This window comes from Nerophis ophidion, linkage group LG06 (assembly GCF_033978795.1).
Source record: "Nerophis ophidion isolate RoL-2023_Sa linkage group LG06, RoL_Noph_v1.0, whole genome shotgun sequence".
NCBI classification, from domain to species: domain Eukaryota; kingdom Metazoa; phylum Chordata; class Actinopteri; order Syngnathiformes; family Syngnathidae; genus Nerophis; species Nerophis ophidion.
The window spans coordinates 78,733,138-78,748,004 of record NC_084616.1 but is presented as its reverse complement, the minus strand read 5'-3'; the positions used below and the strand labels follow the sequence as shown (position 1 = coordinate 78,748,004).

The following is a 14,867-nucleotide window of genomic DNA, read 5'->3' as shown; positions in this document are numbered from 1 at the left end:
ACACTGGCAGTCACCACACCTGTGGCCACACCCCCCTGACTTTCAGGTACTATATAATTTCACTAAAACACTAGTAACACAAAAGGCAGGTAAGGGATTTTCCAGAATTATCCTAGTAAATGTGTCTTATATCTGAATCGCTCCCACTGCCCCCGCCTTTTTTTTTTCCTAGTCCTTCACTCTCACTTTCCTCATCCACAAATCTTTCCTCCTTGCTCACATTAATGGGGAAATCGTCGCTTTCTCGGTCCAAATCGCTCTCGCTGCTGGTGGCCATGATTGTAAACAATGTTCAGATGTGAGGAGCTCCACAACCCGTGACGTCACGTGCACATCGTCTGCTACTTCCGGTACAGGCAATGCTTTTTTATTAGCGACCAAAAGTTTGCGAACTTTATCGTCGATGTTCTCTACTAAATACTTTCAGCAAAAAATATGGCAATATCACAAAATAATCAAGTATGACACATAGAATGGACCTGCTATCCCCGTTTGAATAAGAACATCTCATTTTAGTAGGCCTTTAAGGTATCATGTATTGCATTTTGTATATACTGTGAATGCACCCATACTGGAGACATACACATGGTACAAACTTAGGCGCATTCTAGAGGTTTCACTTTATATCAATGACTGGTTTAGTAGTCATCAACCTTAAATGATCTACATATTTTCATCCATCTCTCTGAAAGGATACGAACTCCATTGACTCCGGCCAGCTTGAACTCATCCTGCAGCTGAACTATCTTCCCACTATGTGGATGCCTTCTGGAGGACCCACCGGTCTGTAAAGTAGAGAAGGAAATATTAGAAGTGCAAAAGAGCTGACATAAAAACAAAACGTTTTTTACTAACACATCTTAAGAGGGCAAGTTCATCCTGTCCCGCCTGAGCGAAACCAGCTCCACTCTTCAGAATCTTCACAGCAACGCGACGACCAAAACTGCAACCAACACATCATATCTAGCAATAAGCTTGCATCATGACAATATAGACAATATAAAACATATGGAAGCTACTTAACCAACAGGAATCAATACGAGAAGCTAGGTCAGGGATGTCCAAACTTTTTCCACAGAGGGCCGCACACGAAAAGAAATAAAGCACACGGGGGCCATTTTGATATTTTTCACTTTCAAACCATAACAAAATGTATGGATTTATTTTTTGTTTTTTTACCTTTAGGGCTGCCGGGGACCATAAAGGGTCTAATGTTAAAAACAAGTCAAATTATTTCATTTTTATTATTATTTAATGCTTATAGTAAATATCTACATTATACCAACTTCAGGTTGATATAAAGTTAAAAAAAACCCAAAAAGGTTTTATGCCTTTTCTGTCAAAGACAACTTTGTTTTTTACAATAACATAGAAATATGCAGTATTTGCCCCACTGCCCAAAACATTCAGAAAGCAATGTTTGATGTGAAGTAATTAGAGCCTTAAAAATATCAATAATGCAGGTCACCATTGATTTTAATTATTTTTTTTAGTAATCACAGTGAAAAGATAAATAAAGTCCCATTAAATATATTTGGGATCCAAACGGTGCCCCACTCATAAAGTGATAATTTTGTATTAGTTTTTTTTTACTTTCAACACTTAAGTTACGAGATTAACTTCAGATATATCTGTCGATTTTAAGTTTTAACTATTATGTTTGTTGTATGCTCTTTTGTCCAAGAAAACATTGTTTTTGTATGGCAACCACACAAAATATGCAATATTTTCCACATAAATCATTTTAAAGTGAAATATTTCAAATTATTGGAGCACTGAATAGGTCAGTAATTCATTATAACATTGATTTTTTTTTTTGAGCAATGGCAAGAAAAGAAAAATAAAGATAGACAAAAGAAAAAAAACAGCCTGCATGGCAGCTTTGTGTCAACATTGCAACTTGTTCTAGTTAGATTTCACCTCATTCCCCTTTTTTTTAATGTTTTTTTTTATTTTTGCAATAGCATTTCCAGAATTAGCTGCAGGCCGCAAATGTCCCCCGGGCCACGCTTTGGACACCCCTGAGCTAGGTGAACACACGTCTACAATGCTAAATATATCATGTGGCGTACCACGGGGTTCAATACTGGGACCAAAATCGTTCCATCTTTATATAAATGACATTTTTAATATTATTCGCAGACGATATAACTGCATTTTGTTCAGGAGAAAACACACAGACGAAAATACAAATAATAACAGAACCAAAGACATAGTTGAACAAAAACAGACTAATGTTGAATCTCAGTGAAATTGAAATAATGCTAATCAGTAACAGTAAAAGAGAAAGTCAAACACAAATACAAATAGACGGTGTAGACATCAAAAGAGTAAATGAAAACAAATTTCCACGTGTAACAATAGATGATATAATGAACTGGAAATCTCAAATAAAAAATAGAACAGACGGTGACAAGAAATACATCAATAATGAACAACCTCGAAATATGAATTGGACAAAAAAAGTAACACTATATTATTTATTACTCGCTAGTGTTACCATATCTTAGTTATTGTGTAGAAATATGGGGAAATAACTGCAAAAGTACATCTCAGTCACTAACCATGTAACAAAAGAGGTCAGGTAGAATAATACATATTTTTGGATATAAAGAACCTTTCAAACCCTTTATTTATTAAAAATCTTCAATGATATTGTGAATTTGCAAACTGCCAAAATGATGTACAAAGCAAACTAAAACCTGCTCTAAAAGAACATACAACAATTATTCTCAACAAAAGAGGAGAAATACAACCTTAGAAAAAAATGTGTATGCACAAACAACACTTAAAACCTTTAGTATATCAGTATGTGGAATTGAATTATGAAATGGATTAAGTGAAGAAATGAAACATGTACTAATATGATCCGCTTTAAGGAACTGTTCGAATTCAAATAATTTGCAAAGTACAATATTGAACATTTTTAATTTATTGATAATCTTATTAATCTCAATTTATAATACAACTTACTTACAGAGTGTTATTTATTCATGTTGAATCTGAGTTTTGTCGCGATCCGCCTCCCGGATCGGACATAGTTTTGTTCTTGAGTCCTTTTTGTGTGTTTTCTAATTAATTTTGGACTCTTCCGTTACCTGAGTTGAGTTTGCACTTCCTTGTTTGTATTTGTCACCATGGCGACTTCATTTGCTCCACCTGCAATGACTTTCTGAAGCTCACCTGTTTTTGATTATTGTTTGAGTATTTAAGCCCGCCTGCTAGCTGTGTTTGTCCTGGATGTTTTGTTTGCTACTCGCAACAGTCAAGTTTGGTTATTCTGCCTCGTATCTACCTGGCTAAGTCACGTCTTAGCTTCGCGTGCGCTCTGCACGTCGTTTACCCTGGGACTTTGAACTCTATGCTTGCTAACCATTAGCATTTAGCTTCCCGTGCGTAGGCACGCCGTTTCTTTGTTTTTTGTCAAGTGTTTTGTCATTTTTTCTATTAAAACAAGTTCTTACCTACTATCCTGCCTTGTCCGAGTCTTGTAGCATGACTCGCGCATTCAAAATGCGTTCCAGGCGTAACAAGTTTATTGTGAACAAATTGGGAACGGAAGTGAACAAAAGTGTTAGCAATTGCTATGAAAGGGAAAAGGAGTAGGATCAATTAAGCTGTGCTTCTTCGTACTCCTTTTCGAACATGTTGAATAAAGAAACTAGAATTTGTGATGTATCATGTTGTATGCATGTTGGAAATAAACTCATACCATAAACCAGTTATAAGTTATTTCCATCTACTGTCGCTGCGAGTTGAGTTATATCATCGGGAGTTCTTAGCTGCTAGCAGCAGTATTGCAAAGTTTGCGTATTACAAGCGACTTAATGCAATGTTTGTGAGTCGCAGATTGCAGTGTTTTGGGCTTGTTTTTTTTTTTTAATGTTCCCTGGTTACAGCGCCCCCGGTCGACTTGACACAGCCCCAGACACACAGAAATGACACATTGCAATTATGTCAGAGCACAGACTGACCGAGAAACAAGTTATGAGACGAAGTGAAAATTAGTAATGAAGCTGGAATGTACAGTAGCCCAAAAAAATACAGTGTTTGTGTCATATACTGTATGTGCATATGTTCAGAATGGGAGAAAAGGAGAACTGGATTAGACTAAAGTGTAAAATGTCCTGCATCTGTTTGTGTACTTTTTATTAAAGTACACTTAATAAAGATAATATTTGCGATTAATTATGGGTTAACTATCTACAATATGATTTGTGCGATTAAATTAAATATTTCAATAGTTTGACAGCTCCAATAATAATTTCAAAATGATTAATACAATGAACTATTTAAGAAATGATTGTTTGCCATGTTTTACACTTTACAAATAAAAATCCTCTACATTTAAAAAATATATTTTAATGCATAACAACTGTCTTCGAGCATGTCTGCAGTTCCACTATAATCAATTAAAATATATGTATAAACACACATATATTTTTTTTAACAATTTTGTCAATTGTAATTAATTATGTAGACCAACTTAGTATTTTTTCTTATAATTGGATTTCCAATTGTTTTAATCATTTCTGATTCTGATTTTATTTCTATGTTTTTTATTGTGCAAGGTATATAAAATGATTGTGTGTAATCAAGTCAAACTATTTATATAGAATCAGAATCAGTTTTTATTGCCATTGTTTGAGAACGGGTTCACAAACTAGGAATTTTATTTGGTGCAATCGTGCAAAATAAAACACATAACACAGAATAGAATATAGAATAATATACAGAATATTAAAACAACATAAGTTGACCAACGTGCTGCACATAAAACAATAAAAACAGTAACATAATTTAAACAGTTTATAACAATTTACAGTAACATCACAATTTAGTTAAAAACTGTTGAGGTAAAGGATATGATTAGGGCTGCGAATCTTTGGGTGTCCCACGATTCGATTCAATATAGATTCTTGGGGTCGCGATTCGATTATATATCGATTTTTTTCGATTCAACGCGATTCTCGATTAAAAAACGATATTTTTCCGATTCAAAACGATTCTATATTCATTCAATACATAGGATTTCAGCAGGATCTACCCCAGTCTGCTGACATGCTAGCAGAGTAGTAGCTTTTTTTTAAAAAGCTTTTTATAATTGTAAAGGACAATGTTTTATCAACTGATTGCAATAATGTAAATTTGTTTTAACTATTAAACGAACCAAAAATAAGACTTATTTTATCTTTGTGAAAACATTGGACACGGTGTGTTGTCCAGCTTATGAGATGCCATGCAAGTGTAAGCCACTGGGACACAATTGTTCTTTTTTATTATTTTTATAAATGTCTAATGATAATGTCAATGAGGGATTTTTAATCACTGCTATGCTGAAATGATAACTAATATTGTTACTGTTGTTGATAATATTCATTTTTGTTTCACTACTTTGAGTTTGTTCTGTGTCGTGTTTGTGTCTCCTCTCAATTGTTCTGTTTATTGCAGTTCTGAGTGTTGCTGGGTCAGGTTTGGTTTTGGAATTGGATTGCATTGTTATGGTATTGCTGTGTATTGTACTGTTGGATTGATAAAAAAAAAAAATAAATAAAATAACAATTTGAAATTATATATATATATATATATATATATATATATATATTTTTTTTTTTTTTTAAATGAGAATTGATTCTGAATCGCACAACGTGAGAATCAGGATTCGTATTCGAATCGATTTTTTCCCACACCCCTAGATATGATGCTTTTGCACATTGCTGTAATATCCATCCATCCATCCATTTTCTACCGCTTATTCCCTTTCGGTATATATATTTGTTTTTATCTACAGGAGAAATGACAGGTCGTATCAAGTAATAGCTGCTTTAACAAACAGTGTAGCTCAGGTTTCTTTGCCTCGCCAAAGCATTTTCATTAGGAGAATTTTCATTGCAATACCCCAAAACATGTTCATTAAGAAGTGAGGCTTTACCTGAGATCCAGACAGAGCCACACAGTGGAGAAATAACCCCAGCCGAGCTTCGAGAGCACCTTGTACCTTCTATTAAATGTGTCGCCTATCTGCACGGGGTGATAACCACCTGAGGACATTAAAGCAAAATAAATAAAAGGGAAGGAAGAGCCATGAGGCTTAAATCCATCATGCTTGCTTGTCATCAAAACCATGTCTAAAAGATAAAAATATAAAAATGTAGAACATTAAGACAGAGAGAGATTATTAGTGTCATTTGTAAATGAGCAGGAGTATGAAACACTGTCATACCAAAACAATATCCTCTTGGGTCTTCAGCTTCCTTGAGCTCCAGCTGCTCCAGGCTTGCCAGGGCCTCGGAAGTGTGAGATAACCCACATTTACTCCTATTACATGCACACGCACGAACGCACACACAATTACACATATAGGTGATGAAAACAACAACGTCGAGGCCAAACAATCCTGATTTGGTTAGACCTACATTTTGTCATTAAGCTTCATTCATTATTCACTAAGAAATGAAGGAAAATGAGGACAAATGCCATCTTTATAGTCAAGCTGTCACAAAATGAAGCAGAAAACCACAAAATAGTTCATGATGTCTACTTTTCCCGAATGCCAACAGACACCAAACACTCACTAACGCATTGATGCCGATAAAAGACCACCCCTCTTTTTCAAGGCCTGTAAATGTTATATACTTGTAGTAAGAAGTATATAACATTTACATAATAAAAATCAACTACAGGCTTCTCAAATGCTGTGATAAATTAAGCATGATGCGTTGACTTGAAACTGTTTAATGTTGCACTTTTTATATGTAAAGGAAAAGTTTTGTCATTTTATTTAATCTGAGCAACAATTTGAGGCAGTTTAATGTTGATTAACGTGGGCAGAAGTATTATAGTGTTCCCAATGTCAAAAGGATAAAGCCATTGTTTACAAATTTGGTAAATAAATAACAAAAAAAAATCTATATATTTTTTTTTTTTTACTGTGCCGAAAATGAACCGAACAGTGACCTCTAAACCGAGATACGTACCGAACCGGAATTTTTGTGTACTGTTACACCCCTACTATTTAGTAGTAGATTTAGAAGCAATAGTTTAGTTTAGTAGTAGTAATGTAAGTGATCATTAATTACAAAAAAGGCACATTAGGTTAATTAACAAATTATATAACATTTGTGGACAATATTCTTTGTTTTTTCTTTTGAATTGTTGAAACAAAAATAAAAAAATAAATAATCGGGCTATGTTTAGATCAAATAAACATAAAGGGGCAAAATAGTTTTATTAAGTTTTTTTATATTTGGGTCAACACGGTACTTTCTAGAATTATTGTTCGTATGGTGAGTACTTTTACTGAATTTTAGCTGTTTTAAGCAGCTGTTAACGTCTCTTATTACACCCGTGTGAATGTTGAAATGTTACTTAAAACATTCCCAGAGTTCAGAGCCAAAATATTGTAATTGACTTCATGAGGTTTCTTTTGTGAGAAAGTGTTTAGTAATATAAACAAGTTGGAAGTCAAAGGGCATTACAGCAGATTGTATTAGACTTAAAACGTAATGTCCAATGCTGCTTCTCTTGTACAACTTGCAGTTTTCTGATTGAAAACTTCCTTGGCAGAAGTAAATAACACACAGTCCATCTCCTCATATGTGCTGACTGAGCATGGTCTACATACAAACTGTATTCCGTGTCAAATATCAAGAGACAGGGGGCGAGTTGCTCTGATGAACCACCTAAATAAAATAAAAAGTTCTCACAGACTCTGACTGGTCATGGAAACTATTTCCATCTGGGCTGTTAATCATTTTGCAGCACCTTGCAGCCTGACAACTTGCTCAAGTATTGTATAAATTGTCAAGATAAGATAAGGTGGAAACTGCAACCAAAATTTGAATCATGCAACATGTTGCAAGATTATCACTAATTAAACAAAAAAGAAACATTAAAAAAAATGTACTACCTCGGTGTGTAAAATAATGCTTCTTCTTTTTACAAACCCCGTTTCCATATGAGTTGAGAAATTGTGTTAGATGTAAATATAAACGGAATACAATGATTTGCAAATCCTTTTCAACCCATATTCAGTTGAATATGCTACAAAGACAACATATTTGATGTTCAAACTCATAAACTTTTTTTTTTTTTGCAAATAATAATTAACTTAGAATTTCATGGCTGCAACATGTGCCAAAGTAGTTGGGAAAGGGCATGTTCACCACTGTTACATCACATTCTCTTTTAACAACACTCAATAAACGTTTGGGAACTGAGGAAACTAATTGTTGAAGCTTTGAAAGTGGAATTCTTTCCCATTCTTGTTTTTATGTAGAGCTTAAGTTGTTCAACAATCCGGAGTCTTTTTGTCGTATTTTACGTTTCATAATGCGCCACACATTTTCGATGGGAGACAAGTCTGGACTGCAGGCGGGCCAGGAAGGTACCTGCACTCTTACTACGAAGCCACGCTGTTGTAACACGTGGCTTGGCACCGATCTTGCTGAAATAAGCAGGGGCGTCCATGATAACGTTGCTTGGATGAAAACATATGTTGTTCCAAAACCTGTATGTACCTTTCAGCATTAATGGTGCCTTCACAGACGTGTAAGTTACCCATGCCTTGGGCACTAATACACCCCCATACCATCACACATGCTGGCTTTTGAACTTTGCGCCTTGATCAATCCGGATGGTTATTTTCCTCTTTGTTCCCGAGAACACAAATGCCCAGAGTTTCCAAAAACAATTTTAAAAGTGGACTCGTCAGACCACAGAACACTTTTCCACTTTGCATCAGTCCATCTTAGATGATCTCGGGCCCAGAGAAGCCGGCGGCGTTTCTGAATGTTGTTGATAAATGGCTTTCGCTTTGCATAGTAGAGTTTTAACTTGCACTTACAGATGTAGCGACAAACTGTATTTAGTAACAGTGGTTTCTGAAGTGTTCCTGAGCCCATGTGGTGATATCCTTCAGAGATTGACATTGGTTTTTGATACAGTGCCGTCTGAGGGATGGAAGGTCACGGTCATTCAATGTTGGTTTCCGGCCATGCCGCTTACGTGGAGTGATTTCTCCAGATTCTCTGAACCTTTTGATGATATTATGGAGCGTAGATGTTGAAATCCCTAAATGTCTTGCAATGCCACTTTGAGAAAGGTTGTTCTTTAACTGTTTGACTATTTGCTCACACAGTTGTGGACAAAGGGGTGTACCTCGCCCCATCCTTTCTTGTGAAAGACTGAGCATTTTTTAGGAAGCTGTTTTTATAGCCAATCATGGCACCCACCTGTTCCCAATTAGCCTGCACACCTGTGGGATGTTCCAAATAAGTGTTTGATGAGCATTCCTCAACTTTATCAGTATTTATTGCCACCTTTCCCAACTTCTTTGTCAAGTGTTGCTGGCATCAAATTCTAAAGTTAATGAATATTTGCAACAACAAAACAATTTTTATCAGTATGAAGATCAAATATGTTGTCTTTGTAGCATATTCAACTGAATATGGGTTGAAAATAATTTGCAAATCATTGTATTCCGTTTATATTTACATCATACACAATTTCCCAACTCATATGGAAACGGGGTTTGTAATTGCAACCAAAAATACTTTTAAAGATGCATTTTAGGAGCAAAAGTTGTGCATGAATCTGAAAAAATACAAAGTAGCCAAGTTGCTGCAGTCGTAAGAGACAACACAAGTCCTACACTCACGTGTGACGCTGCAGAGGGGCGGCGAAGAGCGAACGACGACTCCTCTCCATCATGTGCGGCGATTCGGAGATACGCAAGCGTCTGCGATGCTGAAAGACGGATATCCTGCAACGTAAGGAGGGCGCTGCATTTAGCAAGTATGTGTGTGGTAGGCGGCGACAAAGTACATTCACGAGTGTACTGTGTCCCTGTCTCTCCACTGAGAGTTGCAGCAGTAGCATCGGGGAAGCCCGACTAAAAGAGAGCAGAACAGCTGACAAGGAGTGTGACCTCAACACTGCAGGGGTCGCAGGGTATCCTGCGAGAGTGGCTTCCCTCGTCCTTGCAGGACACAAGCAGCAAAATTAGGCCCCCATTAATGAAGCTCCTATAAGATCACAATCTGATCATTTAAATCAGCACTACTGTACATTCTTGCACCTGCAATAAAAACATGCAATAGGGTTACAACATATCTTTTAAATAATCCTTACAAACAGCAATAAAAGACTATTTTGGAAGCGGGAGGTAATAAAGTCCCCAACACAGATGTCAACAAATACTTAGTATTTTCAGGCTTGCCATTGACAGTTTGTTTGTGTTTTAGTTTTTCCTCTGTGTGTGTTTAGTATTTCCTGTTTTTAGTTTCTGTCAGCGCTCTTATTTTGTCTGTTTCCTGTTTTTTTTCCCTGTGCGCTGTTTTCCCTCAGCTGCGGCTGATTGGCACCTGGCCACACCTGGTGTCAATCAGTCTGCTCCTATTTGAACCTGTTTTGTTTTGGCGGTATAGCTCGGTTGGTAGAGTGGCCGTGCCAGCAACCTGAGGGTTCCAGGTTCGATCCCCGCTTCTGCCAACCTAGTCACTGCTGTTGTGTCCTCGGGCAAGACACTTTACCCACCTGCTCCCAGTGCCACCCACACTGTTTTTAATGTAACTTAGATATTGGGTTTCACTATGTAAAGCGCTTTGAGTCACTAGAGAAAAGCGCTATATAAATATAATTCACTTCACTTTTGTCCCCCAGTCGAGTGTTGGATTCTTGTCATGTCGATCTTTCGTTGCTACCTGCCATGTCGTGTTTTGTCAATGCATCGTTGCGGTAAGCTTTAATTGATTGCGGTTTTTAGCTTACTGCCTTTTGCACCCTGCTTCCAAGTTTGTTTTCATATTTCATGTGAGACTTTTGTTTCCTGCTCAAGACTTGCTAGCTTCCACGCTAGGCCTTTTTGTTTTTGCTAGCTCCGTATATTTTCTAGTTCCCATGCTAGCTCTTTTTGTTTGTTATCCGCCCACGTACACGCTTTTTGTTTGTTTTTGTGTTAGTGTTTTAAATTAAATCATGTTTTCCTCCAAAATGCCTCCCTCCTTCTCTGCATCTTGGGGTTCGTCAACAACAAACTCTGACAAGTATTACCATATTTATTTCCGGGCCATAGGGCGCACCAGATTATAAGGCGCACTGCCAATGAGCGGGTCTAGTCAGATCTATTTTCATACAAAAGGCGCATCAAAGGGGTCATAGTATACCGTATTTTTCGGACTAAAAGTCACAGTTTTTTTCATAGTTTGGGCGGTTGTGCGACTTATACGTGGGGACGGCGTGGCGCACTGGGAGAGTGGCCGTGCGCAACCCGAGGGTCACTGGTTCAAATCCCACCTAGTACCAACCTCGTCACGTCCGTTGTGTCCTGAGCAAGACACTTCACCCTTGCTCCTGATGGGTGCTGGTTAGTGCCTTGCATGGCAGCTCCCTCCATCAGTGTTTGAATGTGTGTGTGAATGGGTAAATGTGGAAGTAGTGTCAAAGCGCTTTGAGTACCTTGAAGGTAGAAAAGTGCTATACAAGTACAACCCATTTATCATTTATTTATACTCGGGAGCGATTTATGTGTAAAATTATTAACACATTACCGTAAAATATCAAATAAAATTATTTAGCTCATTTATTTAAGAGACTAGACGTATAAGATTTCATTGGATTTAGCGATTAGGAGTGACAGATTGTTTGGTAAAGGTATAGCATGTTCTATAAAATATGTTGTAGTTATTTGAATGACTCTTACCATAATATGTTAGGTTAACATACCAGGCACCTTCTTAGTTGCTTATTTATGCCTCATATAACGTACACTTATTCAGCCTGTTGTTCACTATTCTTTATGTATTTTAAATTGCCTTTCAAATGTCTATTCTCCTCATCCGTGGCTCACTAGTGCAACAACAACGCCGGAAATGTGTCACGTCAAAAACTGTCCGACCGAAACCCTAATACCAAAAGTTCCTTGGGTGAATAATATAAGCTCTCTATACCGGTATATTTTTGCACTTCAGGGCAAGTTTACCGACAGATATAAGTAAGAACTTTACACTACTTTATATTAGAAATGGCAACAGCGGAGGATGAATGTCCCATAACAAGAAAATAGAGAAAAAGAAGAAGTTTATCGAATACAGAGTCGGCACAGACTACAAAGGCGGAAGTGCGCATATTTTCAGGACTTATGCAGATCCCAAATACAGATCAGCAGTTACCAAAAGGTAAGAAAAGTTGCTTTTGCATGGTATTGCAAAACAAAATGCCAGATAATATGTCCAACCTTATATACACACCATAATAATACTCCTATGTTGAAGCACAGTACAATCCATCAAGCGGTGCGGCTTAATAGCTTACCAAAGTCGTACTAAAACAGTTTGATGGATTTTTGAGCGCCGTGTGCAATGTTCTATACTTTTAATGGAACATATAAAACGTTTGTGTTGTTTACTTGAGTCATATTGCAGTCTACATGTATCTCTTATGTGTGACTGCCATCTACTTCTCACACTTATCATTTCTCCATGTACCAAATAAAATAGATTTGAGGTTGATAAGCACAACCAAAATGCTTCCGTACATTAGGCACACTGGGTTATTAAGGCGCACTGTCATGTTTTGAGAATATTACAAGATTTTAAGTGTGCCTTATAGTCTGAAAAATACAGTGTATACTGTATCGTAACTTCATTTAAAAGTATGCACAATCCCCTGCCTGGTAACACATTGTTATAAACTGTGTGTATGGCCTTCCCTCTCGTGCACAACTGTCCACAGTCAAATGACGTACCCTATGTTGTATATTTAGACAAGCTCAAGTACTATTCTTACCAAAGACTAGCATCATGAGGCTATGGTTACAGCATCTTTGGATGAACAGGTGCAACATCATGTTTGCCTTACTCGATATTTTGTGCTGTGAAGACACTTGGGGACAACCAAGGTTTTGACCAGGTTAGTCTTCACATGAAGACATTCTGTTTTTTTATGACTAACTCCATTTCCAGTTGTATGCATTATTTCTAATACATTCCTCGAGTTGTTAAATAGATTTGGCACCACTTGACTGACCCGGCTTATCAACACATTATAACGCATAGGGATGTGCTGATATGAAATTTCATATCACAGTTATCATTACACCAACATTATCACAGCTATTTTTATCCGGTGTAATAAAATATTAAACATGAAGTGCATGAAATTATTAGGGCTTCATTTTTAAGACAAATAAAAACAGGGTGAGGAAAGTAATTAACATGATATAGTATTTGGGACAATACGATAGTTCCAAATGAATTGTAAATAGGGTGAGTAGTTTTACATGATTGTAGCTTTATTAAACAGCTGGTAACATCTTTTTTTACATTAACATGAGAGTTTGGAATGTCAAAATACTTAAAACATTACACTTGTGCAGGGAAAAAAGTTCAGTACAAAATATTGTAATTCTTTTTATAATTTCTGGGAATGTGAGTGTGAATGTTGTCTGTCTATCTGTGTTGGCCCTGTGATGAGGTGGCGACTTGTCCAGGGTGTACCCCGCCTTCCGCCCGATTGTAGTTGAGATAGGCACCAGCGCCCCCCGCGACCCCAAAAGGGAATAAGCGGTAGAAAATGGATGGATGGATGGGTATTTCTTGGTTATTATGACTACCGTATTTCCTTGAATTGCCGCAGGGCATATAGTATGCAAAATAATTAGCGCATGCTTAGTATTACCGCCGGGTCAAACTCGAGACATCACTAGTGACACTTCCCCTGTCATCATTTTCAAAATGGAGGCTGATTTCAATCATTTGAAATCGCATAAAGGGAAGAAGATTAAGAGCTATTCAGTAGGATTTAAGGTCCAAGCTATGCTAAAAAGAACAGTAAGCAGCTATGTTTTATTAATACACCTGTGGAGCCGACGGTCCGACAGACAGGCAGGGCACGCTGGAGCTCGGCCTAAGATGGCGGCGAAGAGACGGCGAGCGAGCGGAGAGGAGGAGCGGAAGAGCGACCTGGACTGAGGTTTTACTGAAAAATAAACAAAATCAAAATGCTCAAGCCACGTCCTTCCTTGGTGGTCCTGGGAACCCGCAAGACGACAGCTTGAGACCGTCCCAATACCGTAGCTGCGTCTGTCTAATATGAGCCATTAAATGACTCCCGCCTCATGGTGGTAGAGGGCGCTAGTGATCCTTCGTGGGACTACTCGGCTGCAGTAGAAGTGAAATGAGTGACGTGATATGTGCTGGAGGAGGTAATAAAGGAAGATCTCCATCGAGACAGAGAGACTTTTAAAACTGAAGAAAGATAAGGAAGACTTCTATAAACAAGTTATCGATGCTTTTGATCAGAAGGAGCTGGCATGGACTATATTTATAAGTAAAGGTAAGACCATAATAACATTTTTTTATCAAATGTGCTTTTCGTGATGGTATCCTTACATCACAGTCAAATTTTTACTGCATGCCTTTGGTAAGTGCCGTAGTGAGAAGAGGTTTTAAAATAATTAGCGCATGCTTACTTTTACCCCATGCCTCTAGTAAGCGCAGGAGTGAGAAGAGGTTTTAAATTAATTAGCGCCCCGGCGGCAATTCATGGAAATATGGTAAACATGTTGCTCTTTTCACTCAACATTAATAAAAAAGACATCAAAATGTACCAGTGCTAATGACAGTCAGCTGTTTTGGTCAGGATCGCTGTCAAACTTCCACCTGACGGGACAACTTTGACAAGCAAGACTTTTTGCTCTGTGTCATAAGAAAGGTGCAACATTATCTTTTGGTTTTTAGTCCTTGTTTTACGACAAATTACGAAGTTAACTTATGTGTCTTGCTTCCATTTGTGTCAATGTAAAAAGCGACCAAGCAACTAAAAAAGAAAAACATGATGTAAAGTCCTCCTTGTAGTGTGTACTGACG

General features: G+C 37.4%; 1 protein-coding gene across 7 annotated transcripts in view; it reads right to left on the bottom strand.

Moving 5' to 3' along the window:
- si:ch211-220i18.4 (SRSF protein kinase 3) overlaps positions 1-14,867 on the bottom strand; it is a 33,791-nt gene that overhangs the window by 17,151 nt on the left and 1,773 nt on the right. For 3 of the 7 annotated variants that reach the window (XM_061904919.1, XM_061904921.1, XM_061904920.1), the window contains 6 exons: positions 13,857-13,977; positions 9,659-9,763; positions 6,224-6,318; positions 5,933-6,041; positions 856-943; positions 698-785 (listed from right to left, as the gene is read on the bottom strand). In XM_061904919.1, coding sequence (XP_061760903.1) covers positions 698-785; positions 856-943; positions 5,933-6,041; positions 6,224-6,318; positions 9,659-9,763; positions 13,857-13,977 — 606 coding nt within the window. The remainder of the gene's footprint in view (positions 1-697; positions 786-855; positions 944-5,932; positions 6,042-6,223; positions 6,319-9,658; positions 9,764-13,856; positions 13,978-14,867) is intronic. The other 4 variants (XM_061904925.1, XM_061904924.1, XM_061904923.1 and 1 more) reach the window with 2 other exon arrangements.